We start from the raw sequence: 19,766 nt of genomic DNA on the forward strand, positions 1-19,766 counted from the left end.
TCAAACCCAGAACCCCTTGATTACGAACCAGCAATGTTACCGCGGCCCCATTTGAGTACACCTACAGTTGAAAAGATCTTACCAACAGAATTCATTGCTGTTTTTAAGTTTCTTTCAAATAATAATAACGATATGATTTTACTACTGAGCCAGAATTGCAAGGGCCTACACCCAGCTATTCATTGGATGATGCATGGTCAGTGAATCATGTCCCATTGATGCTATTTTTCCACTGATGCTAATTTTGATATTAAAGATCTAGACAGGAAAATATACAACTATTAGTGTATTAAATATGATCTCCAGCTTCGTAGCACGTTACGTTCACTGTCCTCCACCCAGCAATGTAGTACATACATTTATCCTACATGCGGTCCCATATTTGTATAGTGCATAGTGATTGTATGCAATGGTGTTTGGTAAGTATAGGAACAATTACTAGTGTCGGGAAGGAGAATCGAACCGGTCCATAGTTTTTTTGAAAGTTACAAAATAGCAGAATGTTTTTTTATAAATTATAAAGGTAACAATGAAACCACACGAAGATTCACATGTGCACAAGAAATATTTTAAAAAGTTTTTAAACATAAACTATAGTCTTCCAAATGTAATACTAACCTTTGGTTACAGATCCTCGACACCAACTAAGTAATTCCAGACGAAACCTTGTTGAAAATACATCAGATCTGGACAGGTTCATCTTGCCATCTCTAACATCTTTAAGTTTGCAACAGCGAGATGAAACTGAACTTCCAAGTGTGCGTTTTCAGTCAGGTCTGCATTTCAACCCACTTCCCTTTCACAGGTGAGTTGAGTAAGGTATGAAGCAAATTACTTGGTGTATATGTGTGTCTATATATATATATATATATATATATATATATATATATATATATATATATATATACACATACATACACACACACACACACACACACAGTAGAGCGTCGATTATCCGAAGTAATTGGGGGACATGGGTGTTCGGAAAACTGGTTTGTTCGGATAATCGAACTGTACATGTTTATTTGCCAAAAAGAAGTACTGTACAGTAAATTTATTCATAAAAACAGGCATCTCTTTAAGTATGTATTACAAAGTAACGTACAAAGGCAACTTTAGTAGGAATATATAGTATGTGGTACAGTTTATTAAACAAAAATATGTACATATTACATACGCATTTTGCATGAACAATACACACAGTACACAAAATTAACATTTAAAAAAATCCTTTATTTTGGTCTGTCTAAGCAAGCCTACACGCTTACGAGCAGCTAAGTCACGTACTTTTTTCATTACAGATATCTGAAAGTGAGCGAGTACACAGTTCGGTTAAGCGGTCGTTCGGTTGACCGACGTTCGGATAATCGACGCTCTACTGTGTGTGTGTGTGTGTGTGTGTGTGTGTGTGTGTAAAAATTAGTTCTGCCATTGTTACTGCCAATATTGCTTAGAAATTGTTGTCAAAATTGAAAAGTTTTTGAGGCAAAAAGTTATTTAAAAGGAATGAAATGGGAAATGTTAATGTAGTACTTTAAATCTATTTGATATATATTCATATGTATTAATCCGCCTACATACTATGATACTCCCTTGTGGTGCAAGGAGCCAATTGAGGCTGCTGCCAGGCAGCTTTTCATTGGATGATGTGTGGTCAGTGCATCATGTCCCATCACAGCTGTTTTCTCGCTTTTTAGGTTGGAGTTCTCCACTAGTGCTTCCACGTACATCCCTCATTTTCCTCATTTCATGATGATGGGTCAATACCAAAGCTCCCACTGGAAATCAAACCCAGGACCACTTGCACCAAAGTCGAGAGTACTAGCCGTTAGACTAAACTTTCTAGTATAGAATATGATTTGCACAGCATGTTTCTGTGCCAAGGCAACAGTAACGTGAAGCTTCCATAAAGTAAAATGATAAATTAGGATTGTTTTTCACTGAAGTTACTCTGAAATTATGAGCAAAAGAATTTTCAGATTATTTTTCTAAACCTTAAATTTGCCTACAGTTAGTTTTACTTTTATAAAATCTTATTTTTTTTACATCCATGTAAATTGTTTTGAATATTATTTTATTTTGTAGTGTGTAATCAGGAAAACAAACTGAAATTGAAAATGTTTAGCATCTCGAATTGACTTTGTGCATCAACCTTCCATCATATGTCTATATTCTTGCCATCATCTGCCTGAGCTTCAATCGGATACGAATAAGCGTGTCTTTTTTTATTGTAGGGAGTTAATTTTCTTTGTCCACTGCAAATAGTGGTACTTCGTGTATTTTGTTCATATTTTAATATCTTGTGCAGCCAACAGCTGATGTCCTAAATATGACCCATATATTTGAGCAAAATGTAAAGGAACCTTGTAACAAATTATAACTACTGTTAGTTTTCTTGAGTCATTACTAGGTTGCTTGATATATTGCCTAAAAGAAAATTAATTTAGTTCTTTGACTATGAATATATATTATTTTAGTTCAGTCTGTTTCGAGCCCACTTTATTCTCAGATAGGCTAATAGGGACTGGACCTACAATTTAAAGTAGGATCTGAGCACTCTGCAATGTGCCATCATTTGCGATCAAACCTGGGACCTTTTGTTACAAGGTGACAAGGTGACTACTTCACCTTCGTAGAGGCCCATATGTATTTTATATTCTTTTATAGAATTGTACACATGTTTGAGTTGAAATTGTTGAATTAATGATTAATTTTCTTCTCTTTTTTCTTCTAGGACAAGAGGTCGGAATATCAGATTAAGTAATGACCATTGCATTGCCACCCGTGCAGATGTTGAGTTTTGTCATGGTTACGTATTTACAGCCCGTCCAATAAGATTCGGAGAAAGAGTAGTAATTCAGGTAATTACGTTAATATTTAGGTTACATGGTGCTTAGTGTGTAGCTATAAATTTCTGAATGTAGGAAAGACTTTATCTGCTTCAAGAAAGTAGACTCCTGTAAAACTATTGTCATTCGTCAGAATTTTCAATGTTTGGAACTTTAAAATGTAATGTTGTTTTTCTGCTTAGAGAAAAAGAAGGAAAAATCTCATTTCAAGTTCTATGGGTAACAGTTTATAATTACTCTAGTTTTGTGGCCATGAAGTAGGTTTAATTATGTTTCTAAGTACTCTCAGTAAAAATAAGTATTAGTGTGTTAATTTTCATCCATGTTAGTCAGGTTACTGCAAAATTTCATTGAAAAAAAAATGAAAAGTTTATTGCATTTTTTAAAAAATCACTATGTAAATGATCTTAAGAGAAGCCAGTGTCCATCTTTGATTTATGAAGGAGGTTCTCTTGTTCAAGGTTCCCATTGACATGCCAGAAAAAGTCAGGAGTCTGAGAGTAAAAATGTCATGAAATTTTGAAAATATACTCCAAAACCTTGTTAAGTTATGAAGTACAATGTTTTTTTGTACTTCCAAGGATTTGGAAATGGCATAAAGTTCAGCTTTCTTGAAACCGCTTCTTAATGAGAAATATGAACTTAAATAACATCTTTATATACAATTTTTGTACATTTATATTTCACGTATGTTCATTAAATTTCATTTTCTGGAAATTTCTTTAGAATTGTCTGGAGGGGAAAATCCAGAAAAGTTAGGGAATTTTATTTTCCAAAATGAGTGGGAATCTTCTTGAAATGTTCAAACAGCTGTTCTTGCATTACCAATGAGGTTAAATCAGTGGTTCTTTTTCTTGTTTTTTTTTTAAAAAAAAAATCACAAATTTTGTTTTGATCTATGTGTTTTTAGTTAACTAAATCAAGTTAGAAGTTAATTGCCCTCAAAGAATTACCAGTAGTGGATAGGGGCAACGACTACGTAGTTTAATATTGTAATTAATAGCTTCAAAACTTTCACCAAAAGAAGCTGTTTGACAATATTATAGCTTTTGATTGTGGCAAATCTCATGTGAAGTTTTTTTTACAGGTTCTAGCAACAGAACCAATGTATGTTGGAGCCTTAGCATTTGGACTGACTTCCTGTAATCCAGCTAACCTGCAAGCACCGGAACTTCCCGATGATTCAGACCTCCTGATAGATCGTCCAGAATATTGGGTTGTGAGCAAAGATGTGGCGAACTGTCCTCAGCGAGGGGATGAACTCAGCTTTTGTGTAACCCCTACTGGTAGGTATTTAAAGATGGCTCTGTTCCATTAAACTTGAATTAACCAAGTTAAACAACTGGTTTTCATTATTTAGATTGCTGTTATTTACTTTCATGCACTAATACATTTCCATCTTCAATTATGGAAATTTGCATTCAATTACATGAATCCACGATTATGATTAGGGATGGGCTGGATTTATCAGTTTATGCAGATTGTAGACATATTGGTCTGTCAGTTTTTGGCAAAATTACCAACAATTTGACGGCTTCAATAAATCAATAAATAGCCTGTAATTTAGTGCCAAAATCTCTAAGGTAAAGTTTAAAGTAAAGGTGCCCCTGTGCCATGAAGGCACATGGGGTGATGTGGAGGGTATAGAGCTCCACATATTCATGATCTCTGCCATAGTTGGATGATGTGATGAGCATAAATATTCTGTTATGTTGTTATTTTCGTGAAAACACACCTGTAATTCACAGTTTTGTAAGTAAATGTCTAAATATACAGTTTATTTCTCAAAGCAAAACCCAGTGTAGTCATGCCCACGTACATTAACTAAGGAGGTTAATAAGTCACTCGTGTGCTTAAGGTTAGTTGAACCTTTGGCCATTGTTAGGTCTAGTGTTTTTAAACTTTCCTCTCCTTTCGAAAAACTGCTATGATATTCCAAAATCTGAAAAAGTATGTGTGCTTAGAATTCATTATAGATCATCCACTTGAATCTTCATATAATTTGCTTTTGATGTTGTCTATATATTATCATTAAGACTTATGTAGCCATGAAACTATTGAGAATATCAAGGTAACAATGAAACCACATGAAGATTCACACGAATGTTCTTCAGGAATTCTGAGCAAGCATAATTTTTCAGATTTTGGAATATCATAGCGGTTTTTCAAAAGGAGAGAGAAATTCAAAAACAGCAGCCCTGGTGCAGGCCAATGGTCCAGCTGAGCTTTGAAGAACATTTGCAATTTTATATCTGATTGGTAGAATATCTGTTATCAGTGGCAGCAGTAAACAGTTCACATTGGTCCATCTCTACTAGAAATCTAATATCAAAATTAGCATCAGTGTGAAAATAGCATCAATTGGACATGATTCACTGACCATGCATCATCACCCAATGAATAGCTGGGTGTAGGCCTTGGCCCTTAACAGGCTGTCGGCACCATCATGGTCGAATTTAGAGGGGGGTGGGGTTCAACCCCCCTCCCTCGAGAAACTTCTGGCATATTGGATTAATGGAAGTTCAGGAACCAAAATCCGTAAATAATTTTCAAAAATTTACTCAAAGCTTCACAAAATGACAACAGGTAGACAATTCTGAAATGATAAAGCTAGAATTTTCATACATTTGGAATTTTTAAACTTTAGGGAAACAGGTTTTATTTATTCTTGGAATCGCAGTCCACCTGCAGATCTCCAGCTTCGTAGCACGTTACGTTCACTATCCTCCACCCAGCAATGTAGTACATACATTTATCCTACATGCGGTCCCATATTTGTAAGTGCATAGTGGTTGTATGCAATGCTGTTGCTAAGTATAGGAACAGTTACTAGTGTCGGGAAGGGAAATCGAACCAGTCCATAGTTTTTTTTGAAAGTTACAAAATAGCAGAATGTTTTTTTATAAATTATATTAAATATAATAATAATAATTATTATTATTATTATTTATATTCAAATTTCTGGTGAGTGAACCCCCCCCCCCAATTTTTTCCTGCCTCCGGCCATGTGCATTGTGGACTTCCAGTTGGTGCTGAGAAAGAATTAGCTAAAAGGATACATATTTAATACACTAATAGTCGTATATTAAGTAATGATAATGGTATAAGATTGATTACTTTTGCAACCTCAAAGAATTTAATTGTGAAAATTACCACTTTTAAACATAAAGATACCATCTCCAGATGGTAAAACTCATAATCAGATAGATCATATTCTCATTGATAAGAGAAGGCATACTAGTATAATTGACGTTCGTACACATAGAGGTGCTAACTGTGCCAGTGACCATTATTTAGTAATTGCTAAATTAAGAGAAAGACTCTGTGATAAATCATAAGCAACAAAATCTAAAAGTTCTAAAATTTGATACAGGAAAGTTTACCAAATTAAACTGTCAAATAGATTTGATGTTTTGCAGGATTTAAATGATGATGAAAATATAAATGAGACAGACGTAAATAAGAATTGGGAGCACATACGTAATGCAATAGAATCAGCAGCTAAAGAAAGTATAGGATACCATAAACCAAGAAAACGTAAGCCATGGTTTGATAATGAATGTCATAATCTAATAGAAATAAGAGATCAGGCTAGATTTAGGTGGTTAAATAACTCGGATGATACAAATCTAAACAATTATAATAGAATAAAGCGAGAAGTTAACCGCACGTTTAGAAGTAAAAAAAGAGATTACTTGAAAAGTAAAATGAACGAAATTGAAATACAGCAAAAATAAAAATATCAGATATTTATATAAAGGTGTAAATGAATTTAGAAAGGGGTGGCAACCTAAAGTAAACTTGATAAAATATAAAGACGGCGATTTTCTAGCTGACCCAAGCGATATTCTAAATAGTTGGAAGAACTACTTTAATGACCTTTTAAATGTTCATGTAGGAGATAAATCAGAAGTAAATGAAGTCCACAAAGCAGAACCTTTAGTTCCAGAACCTAACTTGACTGAAGTTAAAGATGCTATTAAAAGGCTAAAGAATAACAAAGCACCTGGCATTGATTTAATACCAGCTGAGTTAATTAAATATGGTGGAAATTCATTAATATGTCAAATTCATAAATTAATTTGTTTAATATGGAATAAAGAAGAAATCCCTCAACAGTGGAAAGAATCCATAATTGTTCCAGTGTTTAAAAAAGGTGATAAAATGAACTGCAATAATTACCGTGGAATTTCTCTACTCTCAACAACATACAAAATATTGTCTAACATTATTTTAACAAGACTAGCACCACATGCTAATGAAATTATAGGTGATTATCAATGTGGATTTAAACGTAACAGATCAACTACAGATCAAATTTTTCACATCAGGCAGACACTTGAAAAAAAGTGGGAATATAATCAAAATGTCAATCAGCTATTCATTGATTTCAAAAAAGCATATGATTCGGTCAAAAGAGATAAATTATATAATATATTAGTAGAGTTTGGAATACCTAAGAAGCTTGTTTATGATAAAAATATGCACCAGTGAAACAGAAAGTAAAATTCGTGTGGGTATTAATATGTCGGACAAATTTACAATTCATGATGGGTTAAAACAAGGAGATGCATTATCTCCATTGCTCTTTAATTTTGCCTTAGAATATGCTGTAAGGAAGGTAAAAGAAACTAAAGAAGGACTAAAATTAAATGGTGTGACTCAGTTGTTAGCATATGCAGATGATGTAGACTTACTGGGGGATGATGTGAATACAATTAAGAATAATGCTAAAATATTTTTCAAAACTGCTAAAGAGATAGGTTTGGAAGTTAACAAAGAGAATACTAAATATATGCTTACAGGCCGAAACCAAGTGTTAGGTAATAATCAAAATCTAATTATTGATAACAACTCGTTTGAACCAGTTTCCAAATTCAAATACTTAGGAGTAATATTAACAATTGAAAATTATATTAAAGAGGAAATAAAAAGTAGGCTTAATTCAGGAAATGCATGTTACTTCTCTCTTCATAAACTTGTCTTCTCGTTTAATATCTAAGAAACTAAAAGTTAAAATATACAAAACAGTAATTTTGCCTGTAGTATTATATGGATGTGAAACTTGGTCCCTTACATTGAAAAAGGAACATAAATTGAGAGTATTTGAAAATAAGATCCTTAGGAAAATCTTTGGACCTAAATGGGATGAGGAGACAGGTGAGTTGAGAAGGTTACATAATTTAGAACTACATAATTTGTATTCATGTCCAGATATTATTAGAATAATTAAATCAAGAAGACTTAGGTGGGCAGGCCATGTGGCACGAATGGGAGAGGAAAGAGGAGTTTACAGGATTCTTGTTGGGAAACCTGATGGTAAGAGACCTGTAGGAAGGCCAAGATGAAGATGGAGGGACAACGTTGAGGTGAACCTAAGGGAAATCGGTAGGGATGGAAAAGAGTATATAGTACTTGCTCAAGATAGGGAAAGGTGGAAGGCCTGTGTTGCTGCAGCCATGAACCTTCGGGTTTAAGAAGGCTAGAGAGTTAGTTAGTTAGTTAGTTAGTTAATAGTCGTATATTTTCCTGTGTCTGATATTAAAGATCTACCTGTGCAGAAGAGATTTTTTTTTTTTAAAATAAGGGAATTAGATTAAACATTTTTTTCTGAATATGTAGAAATGGTTAATTGTGTTACTTTATTTCTGATAGAAGTTATCTTGTTTCAGGTGAGGTCCAGTTTTCAAAAAATGGCAGTGCACCTTCAGTGTTCATGCACGTGGACCAGACTTTACAGTTGTGGGCATTCTTTGATGTGTATGGCACTACGCAGATGATCCGCATTCTGGGTAGCACCATGGAGCCCCTTCACTTTTCATCCACACCAGGTGAGAGATACTTCTTTTTTTTTTTTTTTCAGATAACTATGAAGTTGCGTAATCCATGAAACAAACACCAGAGTAAATGAAATTCAGTTCAATCCAGTCTTGCTTGTGACTGTGAAGGAAGTCATGTTCTTTTTACAAACACATTGTTGGAACAACAGTTGGAAATTCATGTTGTTCACACTTAACAGCAAGAAAATAAGTGAGAGAATTATGTCTCGATTGCTCAAGACATTGATATATATGAAGCATAGTTGAAATAAGGTGCATGTGGTCATCATATCATGTCCTTGATTAATCTGTGGTGGTAAGTTCACGGCTGTGGAGAGCCAGCTAGACACCGGAAAGTAAGATCACATCTGCCGGCATTGAGAACCACAGCTGTATGCTGAACATGGTATTGGACAGTGCTTCAGTATCCAGATAGCTGATATCCAGTTTGCATGTGTTTGTGAAGTGTTAAGCACTTACCAAGTGTTTTAGATCGTATTGTTTTAGTCTACTGCTTTTCTGCAGTCTAATAATGCCACGCTATCCGTACAATTTAAAACAATTAATTTTTTTGTACTACTCTTGCATCGCTATGAATTATTGTAGAAAAGTCAGACGTTTGGTGAGATAGTTCTAACTGTAGTAGAAACAAAAAATAGTAGCAAGAGAGGAAAAAGACTAAAAGAAAGAAGGGAAAAATTATATACGCTTTGTTTGTTTAAACTATTTTTGATTTACAGTGACATATATAGTCACACAGACGTTTGATGAGAGATAGTTCTAGCTGTAGTAAAATCAAAAAATAGTACTGATAATCGAATATAGTTGAAAAAAACATAAAGCGTATATATACACCTTCCGAACTGCAGCAGCACAATGCTGAGAGCATATGCTGTATTTGACAAAAAAACAAACAAAAAAACTACATTTTCCAGTAGCGACTTGTTCAACAAATTCCACACTTAAGGGGTTAAATACCTATAAATAGCTTGTAATTCAGTGCAAAATTTTGCTAATAATTTTTATAAATATAGACACACAGTTCGTATATCCTAGTTTTGGGAAGAAAATGTCTGAATATGCAGTTGCTTTTTCAAAGGTAAAATCCATTGTAACCTGGTTTCATTCATCAATAAATGAGGTTAATGAACCACTCATTTTCAAGAAATATTTGCAATTTCATGTTGGATCTGTAGAGTATTAGTGGTCAATATCAGCAAAAAAATTCATAGCTGTCTACCTCTAATATATTTGTTATAAAATTATAGTTACTTTACAGTGTTGTGAATAAAGGTGTTGGTTTCCTTTCAGTATCATCATCGCCTCCAAGATCTGAACCAAGTCGCTTGAGGGTGAATCTGCCTAACATAGAGCCTTCGGTGACGATCAACCACTCGGTGACAGGCCCCTCAGTGTCGGCTCCAGTTCCTCAGCATCACAGACTTAGTGTGGATTCCACGGCCATGTTAGTAGTGAATCTCCCGCCAGCTCACTCGAACTACCTCAACCAGCATGCCCATTCCCTACACCAAGCGGCACCTGCTAACCAGCCAGTGCTGGAGGAAACGCCTGCATCGAGCCTCACGGTGGGACTTCCTCCTTCGGCATCAGGAACCTTGCTGTCTACATATAGTCATACATACATAGAGGTAGGTTATTCTGGTTTCGATTGGTTTGTATATTTTTGTGCTTGATATGAAATGTTGTCTGTAGTCAGTCATACTTCAGGTAAGTTCCCCGTGCATATAGCACCGTGCCATGAAGGGACTTTTAGGGGATAGGGCCCCCACACATTCTCGATCTTGAACATTTTAGAGGTTATGTGATCACGACCATGCTCCAGCTGCCTTTACCTCCCAGGGTTGCCCCCAGGTTCCCATTGATTTGAGGCTGAGTGATCCTCAGATGTGGGAACAAGGCTGGAAAAATGCCGACCTTAGATCACCTACCCTGCGAATCGAACCTGGGTCTCCCTCATGGCACTCAGAAGCCCTACCAACTAGACCACCGTGGCAGGGACCAATAGAATTGTCGCAGATCAGGAAATCGTGCAATTGTATGAGGGCTGCTCCATATCAGCCCCAGAATTAGAGAAATTAAATTGCATAAATCACTTGCATGCATATAATTGCATTTGTTTTCAACATAAATGCCACCCATGCTGTACTCTACCCCTATGTTGCAATATTTGCAATCCCTCCAAAAGGTACAGTGCTACCAGGATACCCACCCCTTTGTTGGCTCTGTTCTAGCGTACTGAAGTAGACTTGATGCAACTACAGTATTTTAAAGGTTGAACCTGGACCTTGACATTTAGGCACCATTTGGCTCCTAATGCATTTAATTTAGTTGCCAAAGTTGGTCACCAAACTGAAAACTTAGTCCCTTAATTATGTACACCTCAATTAAAAATGAAAAATATAAACATTATTATTAACTTTGGTAGTGATTCAAAATAATAAAATATATTATCAATAGCATTTACAATTTATTACGGACCCCTAGCAGTTAGTCAACCACTTTGTGATAAAATCTGTCTTGTAAAAGTGAGCAATTTTAGTGTCTGAAAGAATTGTGGATATTTGTTTTTATTTTAATCACTACTTAATCATATACTTATATAACATTTCCAATGTAGAAATCCTGAGAGAGAATACTGTAACTGGTCTTGGAGTCACATTTGACAAGGCTTTAAATTTCCAGACACACACACTGCATGCATCCTCAGTGAAGCACACAGGAACCTAGGATTTGTGATGAGAATGGGTAGCCAGTTTAAGAAAAAGAAACCTTTTTGCTACTTTACTATAAGTTTGTCAGATCAAAACTTGAATATGCCTCAGTCGTTTGGGACCCGTTACTTAAAAAGGAAATCGAAAAAATAGAGAAACTCCAAAATAAATTCTTAAGGTATTTAATATATAAATTAGATGGCATTTATCCAAAATTCACTTTCATGTGACATCTTACGCAACATGCTGAGTGTCCCGTCCCTTGAAAAAAGAAGACAGATGCACCGCACCATTTAACCTTCCTTTCCAAACATGTCAATGGAAAAACAGACTCCTCCGCACTTCTCACAAAAATAAACTTTTATGTTCCATACTCAAAATGAAGACCTAGAAATGACCTCTTTCAAATTTCACGTGGTAGATCCTGGATGGCCGAAACGGATCCCATGAGGAGGATGTGCGTGTTGTACAATATAGTCTCTAATAATACCCCTGACATTGATCTATTTAGACCTAAAAGCAAATATATTATGTGAACCCTGTATAAAAGCATTGTAACAAAGCATGTTGTATACTTTATTATATACCACCCTTGTATTATATATTGTTGTTATGTAATGATTATTCTGTTCCTTTTTATAGTTTATTCTAATTGTTTTTGTTTTCTCTTTCCAATTCTTAATTACTTTTGTTTTGTCAACCTGTATGTGAGCTTAACATCAAAGCACTGTAACTGGGCATTTGCCTGTAGTGTTTAATAAATAAATAAATAAATAAATAAATATTTATTTAGTCTTTGGCAAGTACAATTTGTTTCATAAATATAACTAGCATGCGAGTGGAAATTTGTAACATCTTTTGAGCCATTTTAAATATTTTACTAATTTGCTAAATACTGTAAATACTAAAAATTGTATGAGAGCTCAAAATTCTTGTGTAACATTAAAATATGTGTAGTGGTTTGAATCTTATTTTTCAACCACTGTATTAAAGAGAGGTAAAAAAAAATGTCTTTGTGCTCTTATCAAAGATTGATAGTAACCATTTCTTGAGAGCTATTGCGTACCAAGTTCCTAAATATAGGTAAAAAAAAAAGGTAAAAAAAAGTAAAGTGTTCCCCTGTGCATAGCACCACGCCATGAAGGCGTATAGGGGGTGTGGGGGTAACGCCCCACACTTCCTTGATCCGGTCGTGAGTGAGGGTGATGTGATCAGCATCACGCCCCTGACCACCTTTACCCCCCAGGGTTTCCCCCAGGTACCCATGTTATTCGATGCTGGGTAGGCACCGGGGCCGCTTCCACCGTTAGAAAAGTTCCCGGATTTGAACCGGCCGGGGATCGAACCCGGGACCTTGAGCATGGTAGTCAGACGCGTTACCGACTGAGCCACCGCGGCCACCCTAAATATAGGACTAGACACAATTCCTTTATTTCAGTAAACAGTAACTGGTGGTGGAATGATAAAAACTAATAAGTAATTTCAACAATGATGTGTTGGAACTAATTGTAGAAATATTGGACATGGTGCTGTATCTGGTCATTGCTATTCTCACCATTATTTTAGTACACATTTTAAAAAAAGAATTACAAAAAGAGGCTGCAGGCAAAAATACGAACATGTTGAGTAAGAAATTAGTAAACAGCTATGTATGTTGAACACAGCCACTGTTGAGTCACCAAAAGTTCCGAGTCTGCTTGCAAAAACGGACTTGAAAATTTTACGTAGGTGCAAAACCAAAAATTCTAATCAGTTTGCATTATATATTTTTATTACTACTTGTTTACTAAACTGATCCAATGGAACCTCAATTTTACATTTTTCAGGGACCAAATAAACATTTACTTCTCTCCAACTGCTGTACACGTCACAGCACCTCAATTGGAATAATCATTGCTTTTTACGATTACTTTCACACACATAAAATGTTGGCTATGATTCCATGCCATTACTGACTGCCATGAACAGCACAACTCACTCTATGCTGTAAACACCATGCAGTGTTTCCAAAGCTCTGAAAACCTGATTTAAAAATTGGACATTTTAAATCAGTGCTGATTCTGATGTTTCCAACATTAGAGAGAACTTGGGCAGGCTCATGGAAATATCCTATCCTACAACATTAGTCTTCATTCATTTTGTACAAGAGTTTTAAACACCTCCACTATGTTCCTAACTTATTCAATTACATAAGAAATAATGCCCTGTTGTTGCTGAAACTTTTCAGCAGCTAAAAATGCTATAATATTGTGTATCGTAGGGCCAATAAATTCCCTCTGCACTGAATTTATAAGTGAAAATATTAGGAGGCAACTGACCCCTTTCTCTTCCATGCAAATGCCTATGGTTGACAGTACACATAATAGGCACATAAATGTTTGGTTTGCATTATATATGTTACGCTTATGTTATGTAAATGCAGCATATATTATTTTAATAATTTCATTTGATGAATAATAATCATAGAAATTGGCTAAATTTTGGTGTAGGTTTGAGAATTTTAGTAGAAGGCGTAAGAGGTTTCATGTAGGGTCCATATTATGGCTTTCAGAAACTCTGCTCCATAATTTATTAGAAAACCATGAACTAATCATGTAGATTTAATCCCTGAATGTTATCATAATTTTGAATATGCATTATTCTTGTCTGCTCATAATTTTATTCTCTTTTCATTATAGCCAGTGTCTGCAACCTCATACTCTACATTGGACACAACAACTTGGGACAGCACAAGCAATGAATGTTCAATCTGCTACGAACGACCAATTGACAGTGTTCTTTACATGTGTGGTCACATGTGCATGTGTTACGAATGTGCAGTGCAACAGTGGCGAGGGAAAGGTGGCGGCCATTGCCCACTTTGCAGAGCGGTGATCAGAGATGTGATTAGGACTTACAAATCCTGATAGCAGGCATCACTCTGGACTCTCGCGTGTTTTCCTTCCCGAGAGATGGGCAAGTACAGAGTGAATAATCCATACACACAGAGAATCATGGACTGAAAAACCAAAACTGCATAGGAAACAGATGCCGCCACGATGGTGGCTTTTCAATAGTGGCGTAGTTGTATGCGTGTGGTGCTTAGAAGTAGCCCCTGAAGTCAATAAGAGACTGCTATTGTGGAGCAGTGGGGGTGGTGCGATGGCATGAAGTACCTTATCAAAACCAAAGAGAGAGAGGGAATCGAATGTACAGACGAGACTTGGTGGTCCAGTCAACAAACAGATTGCGGGCCATGCTAGCCTTTCGTGTCTACCCGACAAGTTATAGTGAGCTACTATGTCCAGGTATTTGTACTTGTTAAAAGTAGCCTTTTTTTCTACAGTGTTTTGTATAAATGTCATTCGAAGCAAGCGTTTAAATTGTTTTTTGTACTTAAAATATACACAAACTGACATGTTCTTTGGTAGACTATGGTTGATGTTGGAACTGAGAATTTGAATACTCATTGAAGATATTAATTTTGTATCATTTTATGTATTTATTCTGAGTGGAGATGCGACTCGTGTTCTTTTTTCCTTTATAATTATGAATGAAGGATAATTCCATTTGTAATTATCAAGAGATTTTTTTCTGAAATTAATATTAAGAGAATTTTGTACATTACTATAATATATCAATTTTTATATGGGCCTCTGATCCTAGCTCATGCCCACAAGCAACATTCCATAATTAGGTATCACGTCACCAAGAATGGCCAAAGAAGTAGAACTGAATATTGACATTTTCCAATCTGTAGTTTGCTTCTTCAGTGATTTCCAGATAGTTTTTGCTTTTAAATATCTTAGAGAAGTTTTATGTTCAGTTAATGCAAAGATGTAGAAAGTCCTTAACTTTTTTCTCTAAATGTCTTCCATCTATTTCTTGGATGAATCTTACTTCCAGTGTGGCGAATTTTCTGCATATATTAACACACTGGGCACTCCAGTAAATGAACATAGTTCCCTCCAGTTGCATTTCTGCTTCAGGCATGGAATGGTAGTGCAACTCTATTTACAATAGATGGTAATATCTTCTTTCTCTCTCTCTTTCTCGACTATCTGGAATTGTAAAATATGATGCGAGGCATCCAAATTAGAACTTGTAACATAAGTAAATCTAGTCAGAAGTTTACATGAAATCAAGAGTTTGAAAACAAGTTTTTTTAATTGAATGCAGCCATCTTGAAAATGTCTTTTTCGTACCCTGTTGTCTGAATGTGAAATTGCCTATTTCAAAATTATAAAAAAGGCATAAAAACAATAAATCATTAAGTATGTCAATTGGGTAAGAAAAACTATGCTTTCAGGCTGTTTTTGCAGTAGCTGGTCTGGAACATTTCAAATGTTGCCACCAGTAAAATCCTTTGTCTAATGAAAAAATTATCTTGATTAGGTTTTTGCATTAAGTCTATTCACTTGTTTCATAGATCTTAATTTAAGCTCTTCCTTCAATATATTTCCTTACCAGCGAGTATTAACCAGAAACAAAAAGCGTAAGATACCGCACAAGAGAGAGAAATTCACATCTGATGTGTGTTTCAGAAATAATAAATATAATGTGAAAAGGCTTATGGAGGTAGTTGCTACAGCAAGTTTTCCACATGGTTGGTTGTTGTAATAAATGAACTAAAGCGATATTGTTAGAATTGTTGTTGGTCACAGTGAGTTTCATCAGGCTCTTTCTCACTCTTCAATGTAGAGTCTGTTTTTTAGTATCACAGTGTGTGTTTGTACGTTAACGCTTCCATGTAGGGATGTGAAAACAATCTTACATTTAAACTGTTCCTTCATTATTTCAAAGTCTCAGTTGGGTTTCTTGGTGTCTAAGAATATCCAAAACACAAATTCAGTAAAAACAGTGACTTGCCTGTGTTACTGCAGGACATAGTGCAATATTAATTTAATGTTAGAAACTGTTTGCTTGTTTTTCTCTTTCTTCATGTCCGATGACACAGTTGTATTTTTTATTCATATTACTCCTGTGACTATTATTGACACAAAAAATATTGTTTGGGAAACATGCTAAATTGTTATATTTTGTTAAAATGTGTGGATTCTGCATAATCAATTTTTCACTATGTAAAATATGTATATAATTTTACCTATTTTTCTATTTATATGCATAATTTGTGTTTTGAAGTTTGAAGTGTTCAATTCTAGAAATTTTGTTTTCTTTGAGCATCCCTAAGTAATGAGTGTATGTTGTATGTCTAGTGTCATGCCTTGGCACATATTTGTAAGTTTTCTAATTGTAATACATGAATAAAATAATATTGTCAGCAGTTTTTCTGAATATTATTTAAAATAGCATAACCACAATAAGTGAATTACAAAATGGAGAAAGGTGTAAAGTAGTGTATTCTAAACAACTTGCTCATTTTTACACATGTAAGAACCAAATAGCATTTCATGGTGTGGTGCAGTATGCAGTAACGGGGTGAAAATATTGTATGTTAAGTTTTGTGTTTCTGCATTGCTTTTAATTTTACTGATAAATTTCAAAGGTTCATGGTTTTCATTAATATAGTTTATGGCATCTGGGGCAGAGGTAGTACAGAGTCACTGCATTATTTTGTAGTTGAGATTTCTACTACGTGGTGTTGCTGGGCTCTTCTCCTGCTCATTACATTGTGGTTTGTGCTTATTGGTCATGGTGAGTCAGTTTTCTTTTGCTGTGTGGGAATCTTGTACTATTTCCTCTTAACCCTTCGTTGGTCACGTGAGAAAAGTTACGTCGATGGTTGTGCACAGTCTTCGAGACAGTTTTTAAAATTTGCCAAATTAATGGTCCAAAATGCCAAATCCTCAATTATTATGATTAGATCTTTTCTTTCAACAATTGAGATTCTGAAAAACTATAAAAATTGAAATTCTATAAAATTATCAAAAGGTACTCTTCGTTAATCAGGCATGGAACGGCAGATCAGATTTTCAGTGAGAACTAGGTATGCCTATTGCCGCACATGGACTCAGACAGCAAGTGTCTTCAACGAACCCTCCCTAGCAGCTCAAATATCTTACTAAGACTGAAAACAAAATCGTGGGGTAAGGAGGAAGTTTAGAAACAGCTAGACAGAGAGAGGGTGTTGACAACAATCATCAATAAATAACGATCTTAAAATGACACGCCTGGAACGGGAGACCATGCACAATCAATGCAGGATTAATGCTAACCTTGTCTACCAAGAGAAAGTAAAGTGCTTTGCCCCAAGTTTTGGCACTCGACTGGCGCCACTGCATACTGCACAATGCATTATTTATTGTAATTATTATTATTAACTTTTTTTTGTAGGCTCATATTCTGGAATTTTCTGTCCCAAAGTAGAAAAGATGTTCTTCAGACACTAAAAAAAAAAAAAAAAAAAAGGTAAAGTGCTCCCCTGTGCATAGCACCACGCCATGAAGGCGTATAGGGGGTGTGGGGACACTAACACATCTAAAATATTCTAAACCAGATATGCAAACTACAAATCTTTAGTAAATATAAGTCGCATTATTTTTGAGTTTTTCAATTTCCTCATTTCAAAATTTATAGGATGTAAATATCGCAATGAAGAAAATATCGATGAATCGTTGGTGCTCGGCAGTGCGGTTTGGCACCCCTTAGGCTGCCCCTAGCTGCAAGGTTGGTTCAGTTACACTCAAAGATTGATGAAATATTTTCTGGTAGACTCTACTTTCAGGGGTTATAACTACAGGTAGGGTGAGGTCATTTTTGTAACATCTCTATCTGTTCTGCATTTGCAGCTTGGGAGCCAGTCATAACTCTCAAAGTATCCAAGCAGCAAGCGAGCTGCTCACATCTATCTCGGCTCAGCACCTATCGCTAACCCTGTTGATAAGACTTCTTACCTGGACTCCTGCAGTCAGCTGGAGGTGTCCCGGAAATGATTTCACTCTATCAAGATCCTACTTTCTCTCAATCACATTTGATTTTTCTTCTATTTATTCACCTCTTTCTTTCTCTGCTACTCTATCGCTTTCTTCCTATCGTTTTGTGTGTGTATATATTTTTATCTTCCTCTATTACTTCCTATACATTTCCATCCTTCTTTCCCAGTTTTTCATTTCTTTTATTCTGTTCCACTACATTTCTCTTCCATTTTTTCTACTTTTCGTTCAAGAGCTTTGACAAATTTTTGTAGGGATTAGACAATCAATAAATAATTAATAATAATGGTTTTGATTGTTATTATACAATAATAACTATTATAAACTAATGAAAACAACTTCATTCCAATTGTTATTACTATTCTTACTATATTCTTGGGAAGACTGTTCTACTCCATCCACAGTATGAGTGAATAGTTAGCTTAAATCTATTCTTCTATTACTTATAATATACTGCCCTTTTTATTTTCTACTATTGATTCTGCTCAAGTATGTGTTAACTCAATTAATGATCCTTTTTAGCAGACACACGAGTAACCTTCTCCAGGTCCTACAGTAGCTGCAGTTTCATTCATTTCGTGAGTTTACCCTTTGCTGAAAATCCTGTAGAACTGGTAGCAAAAGTAGGCAGGCATACTTTTTCAAGCTAATTATGGTTAATATCAGCATTCTATGTGTTGGGTATAGCGTTCTTTGGTCTAAAGTGATAAATGTCGAAAGTACAGTGCCTTGAATAACGTAGCGTGGAAAACGGCACGGTTCTGCACGCTCTGGCTGGTTCCACTCGAAAATGATCTGCTAGAGGCACTGGTGTTGGAGCCGGTGATTGGTATTCGTCTGCTTATAATGGAAGTAAATGGAGTTTTCGCTGCGTCTGATTCTTTTACATGAAGCATTTCTATGAATGTGATAATTGCTATGATATTTGGTACAGTGGTTGCGAAGATATTAACAAACATTCTGGACAGTCGACCACGTCCTGTTACCGTCATACTTTCGTTAATAATACGGGAGAAAAAATATGCGTGGAATGCTCTTGGCAACAAAATTTTTGCGTATGAATTAGGTTCATTATTATTATCATCATCATTTCTTTTAAAGATATACACACTGAAGCATTTGTATTTTTGATATTTACTGTCTCTTTTCTTCCGCTTTAAACTAATCGTGGCGATGATGATAATGCTGATTGCATGAAACGACAAGGGGAACCACACAAAACTTTCTTAGTGCCATCGACATGAGTGTAAGGCAACTTTCAAACCAATGGGACAAGGGACACGGGATGTTCACACTGTCACACTAGTGACACACACTTCCAGACTGTAAAATAGCATTCATTGCACATGAGGGTCCAAACAGCAAACGACACGTTCATATGGCGTATTCACATGCTACTTGTTACTTCGGTCGGAAGCTCCTTAAAGGAAGGGTGCTCAGACCGAAGCAACGTGCTACAGGGGGAGTTCCCAACTAAGTGACAAGCGACATGGC

At 35.5% G+C, this 19,766-nt stretch overlaps 1 protein-coding gene across 4 annotated transcripts in view; it reads left to right on the plus strand.

Annotated features, from left to right (window-relative positions):
* The window catches only part of neur (E3 ubiquitin-protein ligase neur), a 237,738-nt gene extending 221,073 nt beyond the window's left edge, over positions 1-16,665 (plus strand). For all 4 annotated transcript variants that reach the window (XM_083142968.1, XM_083142969.1, XM_083142967.1 and 1 more), the window contains exons 5-10: positions 631-805; positions 2,735-2,861; positions 3,937-4,135; positions 8,522-8,680; positions 9,980-10,317; positions 14,079-16,665. In XM_083142968.1, the coding sequence (XP_082999094.1) occupies positions 631-805; positions 2,735-2,861; positions 3,937-4,135; positions 8,522-8,680; positions 9,980-10,317; positions 14,079-14,306 (1,226 nt within the window). In that variant the 3' untranslated portion in view covers positions 14,307-16,665. The remainder of the gene's footprint in view (positions 1-630; positions 806-2,734; positions 2,862-3,936; positions 4,136-8,521; positions 8,681-9,979; positions 10,318-14,078) is intronic.
* Positions 16,666-19,766: the final 3,101 nt, after the last annotated feature.

The sequence above is a fragment of the Lepisma saccharinum genome, chromosome 21, assembly GCF_977018435.1.
Source record: "Lepisma saccharinum chromosome 21, izLepSacc3.1, whole genome shotgun sequence".
NCBI classification, from domain to species: domain Eukaryota; kingdom Metazoa; phylum Arthropoda; class Insecta; order Zygentoma; family Lepismatidae; genus Lepisma; species Lepisma saccharinum.